At 41.9% G+C, this 20,890-nt stretch overlaps 1 protein-coding gene across 2 annotated transcripts; it reads left to right on the top strand.

Moving 5' to 3' along the window:
* Positions 1-902: 902 nt before the first annotated feature.
* Positions 903-20,889, top strand: LOC146710090 (purine nucleoside phosphorylase-like). Of its 2 annotated transcripts, none has more exons than XM_085457356.1 (7): positions 903-963; positions 16,027-16,190; positions 16,845-16,948; positions 17,733-17,908; positions 18,170-18,360; positions 20,156-20,235; positions 20,357-20,889. In XM_085457356.1, exons 2-7 carry the CDS (start codon positions 16,061-16,063, stop codon positions 20,507-20,509), a joined length of 834 nt encoding a protein of 277 aa, XP_085313482.1. In that variant the 5' UTR covers positions 903-963; positions 16,027-16,060; the 3' UTR covers positions 20,510-20,889. The 2 variants fall into 2 exon arrangements, with proteins under 2 accessions (XP_085313482.1, XP_085313481.1); XM_085457355.1 differs by lacking the exon at positions 903-963 and adding an exon at positions 14,110-14,188.
* The last annotated feature ends 1 nt before the right edge of the window (position 20,890 follows it).

Here is a 20,890-nt window from a genome sequence, read left to right as displayed (position 1 = left end):
ATAATATTTAACACAATGTTGAAATTTCACCTAATGATGGTGACAATGGTACTAAATATTAATCATAACTATCTGTTTACAAATTTCATGGTAATCAACCAGTAGCCGTCGACAGAGGTCACTTGAAATCACCCTCCTCAGCTATAAACCAGATGCTGGTTTTTACGGCATTACATGAGACAAAGAAATGATTTCAGGTTTTAGGATCTAAGCTTGACATTTCTCCAGATTAAATGTTGTCTATTAACAAGCTAAAATGAGAAAATTGCATTGTAGTAAAACTGTTAAATAACTTCAGGACGCTGGTATATTAATGATGCAACTTGTTTAACAGCAGGATGACCCAGATAATGGCTGCACATTGGGCTAACGATAACATTGTTCTCTATACCTTAAGTGCAGTGTTGGGGAGTAACGGAATACATGTACCGCCGTTACGTATTTAAAATACAAAATATGAGTAACTGTATTCCGTTACAGTTACCGTTTAAAAAGGTGGTATTCAGAATACAGTTACTTTGTTGAAATAAATGGATTACACTGCGGTACTTTCCTGTTTCATTTTGTCGTGGGTCAGGACTGTTTGGGTTTTGTTTGACAGCTACGTTCTGTTGTTCCAGGCGGCAGCGTTACGGTTGCCATGGTTACAGGGCGACGCTCTCTCTCTCTCTGCGACTGTGTGTTTCCTGGGTGAGAGAGCGCCTTTTCGTTGTTGTTGTTGTTGTGCTAAGCTAACAGGCAGAATGCTACAAGCATAGCTCTAAAGAATGTAGCATCATGGGCAGTGTAGTCCGTGTTGCAGGGAGAATGGACTGCCATACACGTTATGTGTCTGTGAGCGCGAGGAGGGAGAAAAAGGGGAGTGGAAAGGTACGAGTTGTCATCGAGGAAAAACGGGAGCTGGAAGCATGTAAATATAATAATAACCACTGCAGCCAAGAAGAGTGCCTGACGAGCCCAGTTGTAAGTAAGCTATTAAGACTCGACTGTACACCGTGTTCGTGTTTTCCTCCGAAAACAATAAGTTCCGTTGGAGCAGCCTTTCAACGCCTCTCTCTGTCTCTAGCAAGAAAAGTTGACCCACACAACAAAGTAAAGCTATTTTTCGGCTACGAGCCGACAGGGACCCCGCCGTATTAGTCAGAGGTCCCTTTACTACAGTTCGGAGTCGCGGACCTTCAGTAATAGTAATAAATCACACAGCAATAGTACATTCACGTTGTTGTAAAAAGCATGATAATATATTAAGTAATCTAAAGTATTCAGAATACGTTACTGTCATTGAGTAACGTAACGGAATACGTTACACAATACATTTTGGGGCATGTATTCTGTACTCTGTAATGGAATACATTTTAAAAGTAACCTTCCCAACACTGCTTAAGTGTTACTAAAATTGTGACTTGTGCAGACTTCCTGTTTTACTGCATGTACTGTGGGAAGCCTCTACTCTGCTTCAGCGTGTGTGAAAAGTCAGTTTTGAGCTGATGCATTTTGATCTTACATGAGATGTTGAAGAAATCTAAAGACATTAGAGGTTGTTAGTGCTTAGAGACATTGTGTCCTGTTCTCATCCAGTCCGGTCACGAAAAAGGAATTTATTTCCTGTGTGTGGTTTCACAATTGTCACGTTTTTGTCTCGTCTGTGCACATGAACACAATTAACCTTTTAGACATTTCCAGGCCTCAGGGCTGAAGCAGCAGGAATGAAATTAGCAGGTTCGGCTGCTTGTACGTAGAAGAATCCCAGATATCTGACATTTAAATGGACGCTGTCACATTTTTCACATTTTGCCGGTTGTGAAGGAATGCAGTAATGCTGAACATTCAGCTGAGCATTAAACGTACAGATGCAGCAGAGTCAGAACAGAGAGCAGCGTAGGAAAACAAAAACACAGGAGTGAATTCAATGTGAAAGTTGCATTTAAAGTCACAGGATGCTAAAACGAATGCCTTTATTTCTGGAGACCTTAACAGAAACAAAAGCATTCATTTGTTGTGTTGAACTTGATTTCTTACCTAAATCCAGAATTTTACTTGTATATGTGATTGTGAATTACCCACCACCGTAATAAAGACCTTACAGATACACATGTGCCTCAGGCTTTTGCTAAAAGGCAACATATTTGAAGGTCATTCATGAATGTGACCCACTTACTCCATGCAGAAATAGTAACAGGCTGTGGTTTGCCCCAGAGCTAACGGCAGCATTTAAACAATGCATGATTTTATTTTGACCTACTCTTAATAAAACAACAATGATAACAACAACTGTCTTGTATTAATTGATTTATGGTGGATTTAGAAAGTTTAAATGATTGTATTTTCTCAGTATCCAGGGCAGGATAATGACAATGCACACATTTCAAGCTAGGATTGCAGGGAGTAAATATATATATACAAAATATGTTTTTATGTATTAATGATTATAGGCTCCAGTTTCTGTGACCCTGAAGTGGTAAAGCAGAAGAAAACAGATGGGAATAATTTTATTCAATAATCCAATCATCAGAGGCATGTTTATGAATTGTAGTGCACACATAAATCAGCTGCCATAAGCGTTTTTCTTTAACAAAGCAGTTAATATGTGGTATCAGATCTGACCGCAGGCTTGGTTCCTCCGGTTGCAGTCCAGCTCTGGTACCCCTTCATCAAACCCACATGAGCCTCATTAGCATTAGCTGATCAGGGCAGCAGCGAGGGAGCATGTGAGGTATGTTAGCAGTCATGAGACTGGACGTGGAGCTTCAATTAAAAGGGAAGTGACTGACGAGCTGCTGCTCGTTAAACTCCCACATCTCTTGAGTCTTGACTTGATGGACTTCAGGTGGACAAGATTTAACTTAAACAGTTTAAACATGTTTCTAATCGTGCTGCAATGTGAAAGCATATAACAAAAAAATCTGTTACATGTTAATTTATACACAAGATGTTGGAAGCTCATTAGCCAATGACACCTAAGTGCTGTAATAAGAAAAATATTCAACCAGTAGGCATATGTGGTTATTTCTTATGTTATAGTGTACACTTGTGCATTCTACACTTTTTTTTATTAATACATATGTAAAGCCTTGTTCAGGTATGAATTCAATAATACTGATAGTTTGAAAATATTATACAAAATTATCTCTCTATAAAACATATTTGTCTCTTTAACATTAATGATCCTCACACCCATTGACGGAGACAGTCATTAAAAAATAGAACGTACAGACACACTCAAACACATTAAGCTAAGAGGTGGTGTGCCACCAACTGCCTCCAGCTATGTAACAAGGAGCGAGTCCATGCAAGAGGTTCACTTAAGTACAAGATAATTATGTAAACATAAACTAACAAAGCTGAAACACTGAAGCACGCTGATGCCAGGTGAAGTCAAAGAACGAGGCTGAGCAGTACTGCTCGACCAACTTTTGCACCTTGGAAGGCCGAGATGATATGCAAGACCTTCACATCAGGCCAGGACTTTTTTTAGAGACATTGGGAGGGGGATCAGTAAGACGTTTAAAAAACTACATACCAAAGTCAGGAAAAAAAAACCTTATCCACATATAATTGATAAAGAAACCCTGTTTGCAAAAAGGGATTTACAAAAATAAAACAAGATCTAAGAAAAACTCAAGTATATCTCTATATACATACAAATGCAGTTAAAATTCATCCAATTACCATAGAAAGGGAACCTCACATTTATGCTGACATTTTAAATTATTAGGTCACAGCTCGTCTGTACAACTGTTTTCTAAAACAATGATGTGTTCCTCACAATATCCAAATGATGCAATCAAATCTTTCAGGAGAAGCACAGGTTTGACAAAGCCTGGAGATCTGATGATTTCTGCCATTAGCACGGACGAGTTTTCCTAATATTGTCTTGTTACTATAGTGACTATATTTCAGGAGTTTCTTAGAGACACCACATCCCAAATGTAATGGGAATACCTCCTTTAATTAAACAGATAAGAGAATTATTGCTCTCAGGTAATTAACCTGTCTATGGACTATGTAGCTTAATTAGCTTCCTAATTGATCCTGTCTCTATGAAAGGTGGATTTTACTCTTGGGATAGCAGCACAAACGAAAGATTTTGGATGGGGAAACACTGAAGTGCTCGTGTACTGGGTTAACAGCCTAAATGCTAAAAAACATTGCTGACATATACCAGGTAAGCAATTTTCAGTGAATCAGATGAATACCATCTTTCGGTATTTAATTCATTATGTTCATGATTTTAATGCTGGAAGACTTAAATAAGAAGAGTATACATTTTTCTATTGATAAAAAAAAATATCATCTTGCTAATCCAGCCTATAGAAAATTACCTAAAATCCAGCTGCATGTTATGTGCTATGAAAGAAAATCTCAAAGTAGATAATTCCAGGCTCGGTGCCAGCTTCTTGAACAGGCTGTACCACACAGAAAGCCATTTTATTAGCCTGATAATTCCATTAAAAATGCTCCGAAAGGGAACCAAGAGACTATGTCAGCTTGCTTGTCTATTATAGCAGCCAAAAAATATTTACAGTCCTTCTTAAAGGCTTTCAAATTTATGGATGCTTGATATGTTTTTTTCTACAAGACTGTAAAAATGTGAATTTCATAGCTGAAGTTCGATTTTTTTTTAGCACGGGAGTCTACTGGCTATTAGAGGAACTGCAGTTTGTGGCTACACCGTTGGGTTAGTTTTCTTTAGTCCCAGAGTTTGCAGCTTGGACAGAGTATCTGAGGATCTGATAGGTGAAGTTATTTTGGCAAATTTGACCTAACATTAGAACATATGATTCTTTCATGTTTGGGTTTAAAGAACCCAAACCCTTTTATATCATCAAACACTTGTTAGAAAGCTCAACTTTCTAGGATACAGTTTCAGAGTGTGGTGAACACAAATGTGCTACCACATTTTGGGAAATTTTATTATTTTTAAGAAAAACATATGTCAGCAATTAAGACAATTATTATTTTACATTCATTACGTGTAGTCCATAACAATTGAGGAGAGTAAAAGTGAGAAATAATAAGCGGAACTGTTGACACTGTAGTCGTTCGCCCGCGGTTGCCTAGAGCGGACCAACTTCCTGTCCTCTCAGATGCAATTCGGGAAAAGACACGAGTGCTCCTGTGATTCTTTCTCTGAGACTCTACCTTTATTTTTACAGGTCAGTATCGTCTTAAAAATACAGTGTATGAGGGTTTTGTGCCTTGTTCTACTTCGGTGTTTACTGAGAGTTATGTTGACACCGCCGATGTAACCTTAAGTGGGGTTTAGTTGAAAATTACTGAAGCGCGGCACCGCAGCGGTGGTAAAGCCGAGCCGCGCAGCCCCAAGTCTCGCGAGAGTTACCGCGAGTTATCGCGAGAGTTACCGCGAGAGTTCGCCAGCCCGCGGGATGTATTTAAACTTGGTAAACTCCATTTAACAAGCAAATATGTGTGTGTGGTGCTCCAATTTAACTGTAAAGGCCCTGACATCAGATTATTCGAGATTAAAATATCTTATATATACTTTATGGTTCAAGTGATGTGGAAATGTTAAGAATAAGCTAAGAATGAATGTACATTTATGTTGTTACATTGCAAAGTAATACATCCAGGTGTGTTTTGTCTAATCTAGTAAGATTTATGCACTTATATCAGATTTGTGGAAAAGCTATTTTGAGTTTGCCCTATATGTGAGAAAGAGCAATAAGACGTTTAAGGCATTATATGCTATCTGCACTGCTGATGTAAATGAGTGAAGGAATAGTGTGGTTAACAGTGTAAACTGGAGAAATGTAATGACCATAGATGCATATATTTGCCAAATGCCTTTTATTTACCTTTTACAGTTATTGAGCATATCTGACAAGTGAAAGCACTGGATGTAAATTATATTTGTTGATCTGAAATAAGAGATGCAATTCGGGAAAAGACACGAGTGCTCCTGTGATTCTTTCTCTGAGACTCTACCTTTATTTTTACAGATTTGTATTCTTTTTGTTATTGTGGTCTTCACATCTGGGACCCGTAACAAACTGTGGGGGCTCGTCCGGGATCTCTCCTCTACAGTCGTCGAGGGCAGATCCAGTGATACCAGAACCACGACACAATCGTGACAAGGCCGTTACTCCAGCCAAGCCAGCGAGTAGGTGTCCAGGTAGTGAGGTGAAAAGGGGACCTTTGCCTCAACGTGGAACCGTACTTCAGTGAGGGGAGTGTGACGCATCCTAGTCACTATCGAGCTGAAGGATAATCAGAAATACATACAACATGTCGACCGAGAGAAAGGAACTCGCCTGGAATATCAGGAGACGCTTGTTTTCACTCCAAGGTCAAGACCTCTTCGAACTCGCTAAGAGCCTCGCATCAGAAAACAAAGACACTACACAGCTCAGTCAGGATGATAAAGAAGGTTGTATGGACTATATCACCTCCTACATACAGTCAAACACACTACTGCAACTTGAAGATGAGGGCATGAGTCATTTGTTGACGCTGAATGATTTGATTAATCTAGTCATCCAGGGAAGTAATCCTGCCGTGCAAACAGCTGGTGAGAATGAAGTACATGCCATGCCCAATCCACAACCATCCAATACCGTGCTAGACCCACAACCGCCGGAAGATCCACCAGATATATCACCAAACCCCTATGCAAACGCAGAAACACAACAGTTAGAGGAGTTGAGGAAAGCGTATGAGACACTGGGTGAGAGGCTAAGACTATGTGGAACTGTAAGGGCCCAGTCACCTGCTGTAGCATGCCAGCAGAGCAATTTGCAACCACAACCAATCATACAGATTAGCCCTAAGCAGCCAGTCACTGTAAGAGACTTTTCGTACTTACCACGCAGAGAATTCAAAGTTTTTGGGGGACAGATTGGAGACAACAGTTCCGAAATCAGCTACAACAGTCTCACCAAGCAGATTAATGAAGGAGTTAAAGAAGGATTTGTGGAGGCTGAAATTGTTCGAGGTGTGTTGAGAATTGTGAAGCCTGGCACTTTCCGGGACATGTTAATGCTCAAAGATGACCTGTCTCTCCATGAACTTCAGGGCTTTCTGAGGTCTCATCTCGGAGAAAAAGCGACAACTGAAATGCTCCAGGAGTTAATGTGTGCTAGACAAAGTGAACAAGAGACGCCCCAGCAGTTTCTGTATCGCATGATTGGACTTAAACAGAAGCTTATTTTTCAGTCGAAGCAGGCCAACACTGAGATCTCCTATGACCCAAGAACTGTCCAGGAAGTTTTCCTCCACACAATCTATCAAGGCCTGGGGGCTAAGTACGCAGACTTGCGACAAAGACTAAGACCTCTCACCTCAAACAACAATGTCACTGACGAAGAGATTCTTAGTGAGGTCACAAAGATTATCAGTGATGAAAATGAACACCAGCGAAGGTTAGGCCAAGTCGCCCGCCAAAAGAGTGCACAAGCCCAAAGTGCTGGGATCGAAGCAAATGACAAGATAGCCAAAGAACAATCCTCACCAACAATCAAACAACTTGCCGCCCAAGTAGAGACTCTAACTAACATGGTCGCCAGCCTAATTAAACAACAGGAGGCAAAGCCTTGCCAGCTGTCCCCACAACCACCTCCCAACCCGCTTTTCCAAACCCCAGCCAACCCCAACAGACCTCCTCAAAAGAAAGCGTTCCTTTGTCCAAAGTGTACTGAACAGAACTTGCAGGACTGTAGTCATTGCTTTGTATGCTGCGAGTCAGGACACAGAGCGGTGGGATGTTTAAAGCGGACCAAAACTCAGGGAAACTGGAATCGGTCTCTGTCGAGGGACAGCCAGAGGCCGGCGCAGAGTCACAGTCCCAGCCAGTAAGGTCCTCCTCTGCACAGCTTACTACTGAGTGTGCAAGACGTCGCAGTAAGCTAAAAAGAAAGCAGCCAAAGCGAGACCAGAGAAAGCAACAGGTAACCTCTTGCCAAAGTTTAACACCAAACAGCTGTAAAGTCCCCCTAGTTGGAAAGAAAAGCCTCCTCAAGTGTTTGATTGGTGGCTATCCAGTGACAGTGTTATTTGATTCTGGCTCACAAGTGAGTTTAGTGGACAGACAGTGGGTTCAGCGGTTTATTCCTAACTATCAGGTGCGACCCCTCCAAGAGCTGTTAAATGATGGACTTGAAGTTTATGCGGTTAACGGACAAGCAGTTCCTTATGATGGGTGGGTTGAACTTACAGTCACTCTCGCTGGTCACGAAGATCCCAATCTTACTGTGCAAGCCCCTTTCCTTGTCAGTAAGCTGTCACTCCCTCAGCCCCTCCTGGGAGCGAACGTGCTTGGCGCCATTATCCAAACACAAGAGTCAGACCGAGAGGCCAGTGCTCTATTGTATAGTCTCCTACGCAAAGCTTTTGGTACAGATGAAGAGCAAGTGATGGCTATGGTAAACTTCATACAAGTACCACAAAGAGCAGAATGTGACCCAGCCATAGTGAGAATTGGGAAGAGCAATGTGACCATTCCTGCTGGAAAAGCAGTCCAAGTGTGGTGCAGAGTACCCCAAAGTTTTGACATTTGTGACCCCCTGGTGCTGTACGAACCCGACGAGAACACTGCCTTGAGACACCTGAGTGTTGGGGAAGGGCTCCTTGAGATCAACAACCCTCAAAGGCCATTTGTTAAGGTCCCCATCTCTAACCACTCCAAACACGAAATAATTCTACCGAAGAGAACAGCCCTGGGTACTATTCAACATGTCGCTAAAGTTATTGAGGCAGACCGACCCACAAACACATCAGAGCTGACTCAACCCACACAGAGCCCCATCACCATAGCTGAGGTAAGCGCAGCCACCCCTGTTTCTGAACTGTCCACTGAGTCATGGCTACCCCCAGTTGATCTTAGCCACCTGAGTCCGGACCAACAGAAGTCAGTTGAAAAGGTGTTAAGGGAAGAGTGTGAGGCGTTCTCTCGTAGCAGCACAGACATAGGCTGTATCCCTTCACTACAAATGGAAATCAGGCTCAAAGATGATACACCAGTCCAGAGGGCCTATGCTTCTATCCCTAAACCCCTCTACAGGGAAGTAAAGGAGTATATTCAAGAGCTGATTGTCAAGGGATGGGTAGTGAAGTCACAGTCGCCGTATGCTGCTCCAGTCATTTGCGTAAGGAAGAAGGATGGGTCTTTACGTTTGTGCATCGATTATCGTCTCTTAAACAACAAGACTGTGCCAGACAGACACCCACTCCCCCGGATCCAGGATCTCACAGACTCGCTAGGTGGTTACAGCTGGTTCTCGATCCTGGATCAGGGTAAAGCTTATCATCAAGGTTTCATCGCAGAAGGCTCAAGGTACCTGACGGCATTCACTACCCCGTGGGGCCTCTATGAATGGGTGAGGATACCCTTTGGACTGTCTAATGCCCCAGCAGCCTTCCAACGGAGCATGGAAGAAATGCTTGACACCCTCAGAGACGAGTGCTGTATCCCTTACCTTGACGACGTGCTTTGTTTTTCCAAGTCGTTTGACGAACATGTCCAAGTGCTACAGAAAGTCCTCCAAGCCCTACAACGGCATGGTGTAAAGCTAAAACCCGAGAAGTGTGAGCTGTTCCGTAAAGAGGTTCGCTATGTCGGCCGATTGGTATCTGCAGATGGAGTAAAGGTGGACCCCAAAGATACCGAGGCAGTACAGGCACTCAAACACAAAAAGCCACAGACCGTCGGAGAAGTCAGGCAGCTTTTGGGATTCCTAAGCTACTATCGGACGTATGTGCAGGACTTCTCCCGCATAGCCAAACCGTTGTATGACTTGCTCCAAGTCCCGTCCAACACACTGCCACCAAAGCCAACTAGAGGCAGAGCAAAACACACTCAGCAGCCTTCTCGAGCCCTGATACAGTGGAACAAAGAACACCAAGAGATCCTTGAGCGCTTGATCGGCATGCTCACTCAGCCACCAGTGTTAGCGTACCCTGATTTCACCCGCCCTTTTATATTGCACACGGACGCATCCCAGAGGGGCCTTGGTGCCGTCCTATATCAGAACCAACAAGGCAAGATGAGAGTGATTGGGTATGGGTCTCGCACGCTCACACCTGCTGAACAAAACTACCACTTGCACAGCGGAAAACTAGAGTTTCTCGCCCTCAAGTGGGCAGTTTGTGACAAGTTTAAGGATTACCTCTACTATGCTCCACATTTCACCATTTTTACAGATAACAATCCCTTGACATATGTCCTCAGCACAGCAAAGCTCAATGCAGTTGGACACCGTTGGGTCGGACAATTGGCAGACTTCCACTTCGACATCAAATATCGGCCGGGAAAAGTAAACATTGATGCAGATGTGCTGTCACGTTGCCCACTTGACATTGAGAGGTTCATGGGAGAGTGCTCAGAGGAACTGTCGGAGGAAGCCGTATGTGCAGTTTGGGAAGGGAGCAGAAGAGCGAAGCAAAGAGACGTAGCATGGATTGCAGCCCTTAACCTCACCGCACCAAACCTACCCATCAAAGAACCCCTACAGTCAATCAGTCATGACCAACTTGTACAATCGCAGAGAGCAGATCCAGCAATCGGAAAAGTCATTGACATGGTAGAGAAGGACATAAGACCAACAGAAGATGACAAGGCTGACACTAACACAAAGAGACTGTTGAGAGAGTGGAGTCGGCTGCACATGGAGAATGACCTTCTCTATAGAAAGACTACAGGACGCAAGCAGCTGGTCCTACCTACTCTCTACAGACAGGTAGCTCTCACACACCTCCACAACAACATGGGCCATGTCGGCGTGGAGAAAGTCTTGAACCTGGCTCGAGAGCGGTTCTATTGGCCTTTCATGAAGAGAGAAATTGAAGAGTACGTCACAAGGAAGTGTCAGTGCATCAAGCAGAAGAAGCCAACAACACACGAGAGAGCACCCATGGGTAGCATAACATCCAGCTCCCCTCTTGAGCTTGTTTGCATTGACTTCCTGCACTTAGAGTCTTGTAAAGGTGGGTTTGAATATATACTGGTTGTTGTAGACCATTTTACCAGGTTCGCACAAGCGTATCCCACCAAGAATAAGGCCGCAAAGACCGCGGCAGACCGCCTCTTCAATGACTACATTCCCAAATTCGGCTACCCCTCCAAGCTCCACCACGACCAGGGTCGCGAGTTCGAGAATCAGTTATTCAAGTCCCTAAGAGAACTCGCAGGCGTTGGTCACTCAAGGACATCCCCCTACCATCCCCAATGCAACCCTACTGAAAGACTGAATCGCACCCTGTTACAGATGCTGCGTACACTGGGAGAAAAGGAGAAACAAAATTGGAAGGAACATCTACCCCATGTTATCCATGCTTACAACTGTACCAAGCATGAATCGACTGGCTTCTCTCCGTACTACCTCTTGTATGGTCGACACCCTCGTCTTCCAGTAGACCTTCTCTTTGGTCTCATGGCAGAAAACAACACTGAGACACCACATGGGTATGCAGAAAGATGGAAAGGGAAGATGACAGAAGCATACCGCATTGCAAATGCAAACAGTCAACAGTCAAGTTCCAAAGGCAAAGCAAACTATGACAAAAGATGCAAAGGAGTAATGCTACAGGCAGGAGACCGAGTACTGGTACGAAACCTGAGTGAAAGGGGGGGCCCTGGCAAACTGAGACCCTACTGGGAGCAAACGGTCTACATTGTGAGGGAGCAAGTGGGCGACAACCCCGTCTACAAAGTGAGTCCAGAGGCGGGAGGCCGTCCTGTTCGCACCTTGCACAGGAACTTGTTGTTACAAGTGAATGACTTGCCAGTGGACATTATCCAAAGTCAGGCTACAAGACCACACAAGAGAAACAAGAAGTCCACCGGAAGACCAATGACACCAGAGCCGAACCCTGACACAACTGACTCGGAAGAGGGTGAGCCATTGTACTGGCTTGGTGTACCCAGATACCCTCGAGGGGGCCATTCTCCAGTCACACCAGTTCCAAGTGGAGCGCAACGGAGCTCCGGTCCAAGTGAACTAGGACAAGTCTTAAGGGCTCGTGTCCAACCTAGAAAAAAAAGTGCCATGGTTCCGGAAGAGGATCTAATTGTGTTAAGAGACCCAGACCTACCTCAACTAAGTGACGATCAGGAGATGCCTCAGGTTCAAGAAGAAGTTGACGTCACTGAGTCCAGTCCTGATCCAGTAGAGCTTCCTGACCCAGAGCCAGAACCCAGGGTGGAGCCAGGGGATGACATCCATCCAGAGCCACCATCTCATCTTAGGCAGTCCAGCAGGCAGAGACGTCCCACCACATTCTTCACCTACCCATCCTTGGGTCAACCAGCCTATCAGGCTCATCCTGCGGTGAACACCATCAACGTCCAACCTTCGCCATATCCTTCCCTCTACTACCCTCTTCTCTACTCCCAACCCCCCTACCCCTCTCCCCTCACCCTTAGCCCTTACTTACCTGTTTCATATGTTGTTCCTTGCTATTGAATCGAACAGAAATCTCAGGAAGAAGAATGCCTGAAGTCTAAGGACACCTGGGCAAGAGGAATATTCCAGGGACTTCTGTAAAGAGACTTTGTTAGTTTAAAGGTTTTTTTTATAAGTGTCAGGAGCCACTTTTGCTGTTGGGGAGCGTGTGGTGAACACAAATGTGCTACCACATTTTGGGAAATTTTATTATTTTTAAGAAAAACATATGTCAGCAATTAAGACAATTATTATTTTACATTCATTACGTGTAGTCCATAACAATTGAGGAGAGTAAAAGTGAGAAATAATAAGCGGAACTGTTGACACTGTAGTCGTTCGCCCGCGGTTGCCTAGAGCGGACCAACTTCCTGTCCTCTCAGATGCAATTCGGGAAAAGACACGAGTGCTCCTGTGATTCTTTCTCTGAGACTCTACCTTTATTTTTACAGGTCAGTATCGTCTTAAAAATACAGTGTATGAGGGTTTTGTGCCTTGTTCTACTTCGGTGTTTACTGAGAGTTATGTTGACACCGCCGATGTAACCTTAAGTGGGGTTTAGTTGAAAATTACTGAAGCGCGGCACCGCAGCGGTGGTAAAGCCGAGCCGCGCAGCCCCAAGTCTCGCGAGAGTTACCGCGAGTTATCGCGAGAGTTACCGCGAGAGTTCGCCAGCCCGCGGGATGTATTTAAACTTGGTAAACTCCATTTAACAAGCAAATATGTGTGTGTGGTGCTCCAATTTAACTGTAAAGGCCCTGACATCAGATTATTCGAGATTAAAATATCTTATATATACTTTATGGTTCAAGTGATGTGGAAATGTTAAGAATAAGCTAAGAATGAATGTACATTTATGTTGTTACATTGCAAAGTAATACATCCAGGTGTGTTTTGTCTAATCTAGTAAGATTTATGCACTTATATCAGATTTGTGGAAAAGCTATTTTGAGTTTGCCCTATATGTGAGAAAGAGCAATAAGACGTTTAAGGCATTATATGCTATCTGCACTGCTGATGTAAATGAGTGAAGGAATAGTGTGGTTAACAGTGTAAACTGGAGAAATGTAATGACCATAGATGCATATATTTGCCAAATGCCTTTTATTTACCTTTTACAGTTATTGAGCATATCTGACAAGTGAAAGCACTGGATGTAAATTATATTTGTTGATCTGAAATAAGAGATGCAATTCGGGAAAAGACACGAGTGCTCCTGTGATTCTTTCTCTGAGACTCTACCTTTATTTTTACAGATTTGTATTCTTTTTGTTATTGTGGTCTTCACATCTGGGACCCGTAACAAGAGCAATTTCTTGAAGATGATTTTTTAGACATGGCCAATGAATTCAGGGAGGTAAGGCAAAAACAAAGTAATAGGTAGTTTCAACATGCTTGAAAGTTTTTAATAACCACATTGTTGGTGCAAAACTATTTATCTTTGCTATCTTTGGCTTTTTTTTTTAATAAAAACATCAGGAATTACAGTAACTCTAATGTGAAACAGCTGACTTCAAAAGGGGGGGGGGGGGTCTGCTTACATAACAAACAAAAAAAACTTTACGTATCCACACACACATTCACTACTACAACACGGCTGCAATTGGCTGCTACTGCCAATCAGGAGCATGTGACTATGTGAATATGTAGGCTGGTCGACATCAACCGGCTGCACTCGCACCGTCTCTTCGTCCCACACACACACACGCACACACACATACACACAGACACACAAACACACAAACTAACAGTAACGGAGGCTGCTCCATCATGCACAGCAAAGAGCACATCAGGTAAGAAACTTTTTTTGTTGTGTATTATAGGTAATAATATTGTGTTTTTCTTGATACAGTGCCATTAGGTAACTAAGTCGTGGTTTCTAAACTTTTTGTGTGAGGACAGTGTTGTGTTATTGTATGTTTGTGATTTCGTTTTCTGAGGCCTGAAATGTAAATTTACATTTTCACTGATTTATGTGAAGAAAATCAAAGAGAAAAATTATTATATTTTTCAGCCTGCTTAGCTGTTAATCAGCTTTCAGCATCTTATTAGGCTCATGAGCTACAACTTGGTAGACCTGGTAACATGTTATATAATGGTCCACAATTCATAGTCATTTAGTTTAGTGAATATTGAGTCATTTATTTAAAAAAAAAATACACACACACACAACTACTACAGCCTTAAAATTGAAGAGAGAAGAAGAGTTGAAAGGATCAAGTCTATGGAGAAATAATAAGTTATTTTAAATATATTTTTAAGGTCCTTTACTGACTTATTTAACAGGTAAAGTGTACATTAAGAAATAAAGATTAAAAGACAGCAAAGATGTAGCTTAATTTTCATTTGCTTTCCTTGGTGAGTTTTTTAAATCGTACTTTTTTTCTCAAGCGAATTTAATTGAACTGCTGCTGGAGTGTTTTTAATTCCTCCTTCATCTGACACAGAGGTCTTTCAAAATACTGTAGCTTTGGAGAATGGTTATGGATAATTAATGGAAGTTGACCAACACTTTGTCTAACATCAGTCACAAAGATGGAAAATCTTTACCAGCTCATACCACAATAGTGTTCAAGTTCTTCATTTTATCTTATGTGATTTATTGAGCTCTTCATTCATAACTGAATTCTTTCTTTTGGTCATTTTTATAATCTTTTCAATCCATTTTCTTTCTCATCCTTTGGCTGCTGTAACAAATAAATGTTCCCAATTTTGAGATAAATAAAATATTTACTCATATATGCTGACTTCATTATTTCAAACTTTTGCTAGGAGCATCCTCTGTTGTTTATATCTATATGAGAAAAGGCCCAAAAGTGATTTTGTTTTTGTTCATTTGTTTTCTTTATTTTGATTAAAACTTGTAAAAACATGTTGTGAACTGAAAATTGACATATTGTGAAGTCTGTGTAGGTTCTAAGTCTTCCAGGTAATGATAGTTGAGAGGCAAAATATCTTCAAAAACCTAAAGACGTCAGGTTGTCTTCTTTTTAAGCTCTCAAGAAATATTGTGAAATTGTTGGCAAACAGTTGCTTAATGTCAGTCACTTGGAGTCGTGTTTTTCTCCATCTGAGAAATACAAACAGTCTCTGTTTGTGGCCTGCATATTTCCCTGAGAGATGTAGCTGTAACAGATCTGCTGTGCGAACTGTTTTTACACAAGTTGACTCCATCTGTTGTTGGGGACTGAGAAAGTGGTGAGAAGTGAGTTAAAAAAAAAACAGCTTCCTGCTCCAACTCAAAATGCTGCCGGGCAGCAAGGGTAAACAGAAACAGTAAAGGTGCAGGACAGGCGGCCACAAACTGAACTCAAACTCATATCAGGTCTTTCAGTGAACTTGGAAAATAATTCCCTCCAATTTCATTATTATTTGTGACCCATATTTTATTTCCCTTCAACATTGAAGTAATTTGTTAAATACTTTATACAGTGAGGCAGTGGTCTTGCAAAACATGAACATAAAAGGCCAGACTTAGTCCAAAGTAAGCTTTATGTTATGGACCTGATCCAAAATGTATTGAGCCTACACAGATCCCAGCGGAGAGGAAACAGCAACAGCAACAGCAAGATGAGGTGAATCATGATGATGTTGCAAAATAATATTTATTCTTTCTTTTTTGTGTCCGTAGTCATGACGAATACCAGAAGACAGCTGACTGGCTGATGGCCCAAACAAAGCACCGACCCCAGGTAGCAATCATCTGTGGATCCGGACTGGGCATGCTCGCTGACACACTGAAGTGTCAAGACTCCTTTGCTTATTCTGACATCCCAGGCTTCCCTCAGAGCACAGGTACACTGAATATTCAGGTTAATGACTGATAAATATGCTACATTATTCTGTTTAAAAGAACTGGTTCCCATATCTTCTAAATATTAATCATGTTAACATGGGATTCAAGGCAGTTTGAAGTTACTATTTGCACATATTGAACAAAACAAACTAACTAAAATATGTGGAAATATATATGTTAGGAGGTTAATTTATTTTTATGGGAGAAACATCTCCTCACTCATCCAAGTGACTTCTTCAGTCTTATAAACATTACATTTGCATAATGACTCACACTAGCACCACTGACTAAGAATGCACTGTGAGGTCAGTTTCATGGTCATTAAAATGCGAATTATCATAGCCATTGATCAATGGTCATTGATCATATTCTTAATATAACATATTAAGAATATGTTATATTGTTTTATAGGTTCTTTTTTAATTAAATTGATATGTGGGATTACAAATATCAGACTGTCGAACAGCAACTTTTTGTAAGTTCACCTGCTGATTTATAGAAAATAAATCCTAAAATTAACCAAGACAAGCAGTTAAATGGTTAAAACCATTTTAATATGAACAAGGAAAGAATGCATGAACTGCCTATATGAAATATATATATGAAGCATAGTTACATCAGAAGTTACTGTATGTATGTGTTTGTGTTTGCAGTCCAGGGTCATGCAGGTCGGCTTGTTTTTGGGGAACTGAAGGGGAAGACATGCGTGTGCATGCAGGGTCGCTTCCACATGTATGAAGGACACTCTCTCTGCAAGGTACATGCACGCAAATGCACTGATCCTCGCTGAAATAATGCATTTCCTTCTGACCTCATGAATCTGATTCAAACCAGAACCCCAAAACTCCCTCAATTCCATGACAGCTCTGTGAAGACGTGTGAACCAAGCCAACCAAACCAACAATTCATAAGTTAACATTTTCTTAAAGATCAAACCACAAATTATAAAACTCTTAAAAAAAAACTTCTGAAAAGAGAAACAGATTTTTACAGACTGCACGTAATAAAGTTCACATACACCAGGCGCACACACACACACACACACACACACACTTACACATGCACACACACACACACTCATAGTGAGCTGATTAAAAAAGCTTAGTCATGCACACATGTAACTGTAATCAGCAGCATGAGACTGAACTTGTAGTGTGTGTGTGTGTGTGTGTGTGTGTGTGTGTGTGTGTGCGTGCATACACCCGCATGTGAGAAGCCGGCCCAAGTCATGCATGGGTTTGGTCACATGCAGCCTTTTAGCTGTTCAATGGTGTCATTGTTTCCCTCTATAACCCAGACACACATACACACACACCCACTCTCTTTTTTATAATATTGAAAATAATGACACTCCTGTAAATGGAACTCTGTCTAAGCTGCTTCTCAATAAACACATTTCACTCCTGGGCACCATTACTAGATAACCATCTGCAATGAAGCTCACTAAAAGCTAGAGGCCTGTGTGCGAGTTACAGCTTCACAGGAGGCTTCTGTGTTTGTCAATTCATTACTGAGGCTCCAACTTCCTGTCTGTCCATCAGACGACCTTCCCCATTCGAGTTTTCAAGCTGCTCGGAGTGGAGACCCTGATTGTCACAAATGCTGCTGGCTCACTGGCCGATGGCTTCCAGACTGGAGACATCATGATCATCAAAGACCACATCAACTTTCCCGGATTGGTCGGTCTGAACCCGCTGTGTGGGCCCAACGATGAGAAGTAATTACATGGATGGCTATGTATTGTTGCGACCGTTTTAAAGGTCTTTTTGTGTCTACTGCTCTTTACTGTTGTTGTGAAATTTGTTTTAGGCCCTTGCCTGACCACTATCAGCATGTGAGTGTGTGTGACTGTTAGACAGAAAGCATTTAAGCATAGAAAAAAGTGCTTGTGTGAATGGGTGTCAGGGGGTGAATGAGGTTTAGGTAGTGAAGCGCTATATAAGAGCGAGTCCATTTTCATATTATTTTTTGTTCGCAGGTTTGGTCCTCGCTTCCCAGCCATGTCTGGTTGCTATGACAAAGGTCTACGTTGCCTTGCTATGGAGATCGCCAAAGAGCTGGGTGTGGCCAGTGTTCTGCAGGAAGGCGTGTACGCCATGGTGGGTGGCCCCAACTTTGAAACCATTGCTGAGGCCAGACTGTTGCATCGGCTTGGTGTGGACGCTGTTGGTACGTTCAGTACAGCCACATTTTCATGGAAAAGCTAAAAATGTAAAGTTTTACTTAAGGTTAGCACCGCATGGACAGCCATGAGATCTTTAAATATCAACAAGAGTCATCTTCTGCACAAAAGGAATGAGTTTTGATTCTGTGGAGAACAGGAAAAAAGACAACTTCAGAAAATGGTACCATTGTTATATTTATTATTTAACTAGTGGCACTTTTTGTCAGGGCTGGGTCATATCAACTGCGATAATACTGGTATAAACTTGTACAATATGAAAATGTCATATTGTCACATCATTGTTATATCACACACAGTGTTTATGTTCTATAGTGTGCACAAGAACAAGACAAGCCCCAGCATGTCTGAGAGCAGCACGGACTCAAGCGCAGACTATGAATCACAATAAACAGTTCTTTACTCACACGACACCGAGTGCATTATATACAGGTGGGGAAGAGGGGATCCAGGGAATCCAGAGGTCCACGAGGAAAGACAGGGGAACGGGGTCCTCACTCTCGCACACAGCTCCACACGCTCGCTTCCAGTCAGCTCACTCCACACGGAAAACGCACACGCCACACTGCAACTGCCACACTCATGAACGGGGTCTCAGGACGGGGCACAGAGAATCTCTATACAAAGACAAATTGTCAATACCAAACAAAGCATGAAGAGAAATCAAAATATTTCGAAAACTAAAATTCCACTAACGAATGTTGCACAATAGTCCAGCGACGAAGGACTCACAGCTGCTGCCTTAAGAAGCGGCTGGTAAACAGGATGATGAATCTCCGGGGAGTAATTGCTTGCAGGTGTGAGGACCAGCCCATTATGAGCTTTGCCTGGTGAGATCAGACATCGCCATTTCCGATGTGAACAGAAAACACCTACATGTGTTAGACTGTAAATCTCCCCTAAGGCTCGATTTATGCTTAGTGCCAAGTCCCTAAACCACAGAAGTCTACTCTCTGCACTGGTAAGTGTTGTGGCATTTGTTACAACAACTCTCTTGTTATGCCTGTTTTAAATATGACTCACATCAGCTCTTTGGAACAACTGGAAGCACTCTTGATTTTCCTACATGGCCTTTCAGGATAGTCATTAGATAATGGACATAACAGTTTTAAGGCCAGAGCCACCAAACTCTTGGCAGGTCACAGGTATATAGATTTTACTGATGAAATTGCTTTTTTCCCTCAGTATTAGTTAAGTATTTGTGAGAAGATGTGACCTATATCGATACATGCTTTGTGCGGTCAGCTTTGTATTCTACTAAGAGAAAGATCTTAGAGATATGTGTCCTCATTAAGGATTTGTGTTGATTTGTGGGGTTTTAGTCTCAGATGTATATTGTTAAATGGTGATTATGAGACAGTGTGTTTCAGCTATTTTACAGAGTAAAATGAAAGTAACGAGTAATGAGTTTGTAGAATGAATTACTTCTTCCCAGCACTAACTAAGTAACGTAATGTGTAATGTGTAATAATTACTTTTTTGAGTAACGATTCCAACACTGATCACAACAAAGGTGGGAAATAGCTCAACAAACATGCACAAATATTTGACCCACAACATAATAACAGAATCGGAATCACTAAATTCTTATCAGCTCCCTCCCTGATCCCACTGCACTAAAATCAGATAATCTCACTCCTGTTATCTGCCATCTTAACTAAAATGCTCGCTATTTATAGGGTTGAGTGGGAAAATTTGTTGCAGTAGCATCAGTATTATCATCAGTTGTTTCATCACTAGTTTTAGTAACATCCCCTGGTCTGTTTTGGGGGTTTTTTTTAGGTATGAGTACAGCTCCTGAGGTGGTTGTGGCAACTCACTGCGGTCTGAGAGTCTTTGGCCTCTCTTTGATCACCAACAAGGTAGTACACATCCGAGTCACTGATCAACAACTGATTAGCTATAACTGTGATCATTTACAAAGCTGCAGGCTACAAAAGTAACTCTGTTACAAAGACTCTGTGATATCTCACTTTGCTTCAGGTGGTGAAGAGTTACGAGGACACGGAAAGCGTGAACCACGAGGGCGTCTTGGAGATCGGCCGGCTGCGCTCTCACACCGTGCAGCAGCTGGTGACTGAGCTGATCGACAGGATGGAGATCAATAACAACGACAACCCTAATAAATCTATCTGAAAAACGTACAATCACACAAAAACACATGAAGATTGTGTACATATTTCACTGGTGCATTCACAACATTTTTAGCACTTCTTCCTGTTTTGTTTTGCTGTAATTAAACTTTATTTATATCAACATGGTGCCTAATATTCTCCATCAGGGTAAATCAGAGTGTAAGTATTCTTTTATGATATTTGACTTTAAATCCTAAAACTTTATATACCAATAACCGCTGTGTTTGAAGGTGCTTTAATATGAAAAACATGAGACACAGTTTTCTTTTTGTATTATTGTCTTGCACATTTTTGTTGTAGAATTGTATGTAATGTAAAGTATTAGTAAAGTATGTCACAGATTTCCTGATTGATGTTAATCGGATTAAACAAACTGCCACAT

The sequence above is a fragment of the Copadichromis virginalis genome, linkage group LG5, assembly GCF_057382275.1.
Source record: "Copadichromis virginalis isolate Kocher_CV1m ecotype Utaka linkage group LG5, C_Virginalis_male_GT1.1, whole genome shotgun sequence".
In the NCBI taxonomy this organism is placed as follows: domain Eukaryota; kingdom Metazoa; phylum Chordata; class Actinopteri; order Cichliformes; family Cichlidae; genus Copadichromis; species Copadichromis virginalis.
Note: the sequence above shows the minus strand (reverse complement) of the source record. Positions and strands in the feature narration are given on the sequence as shown.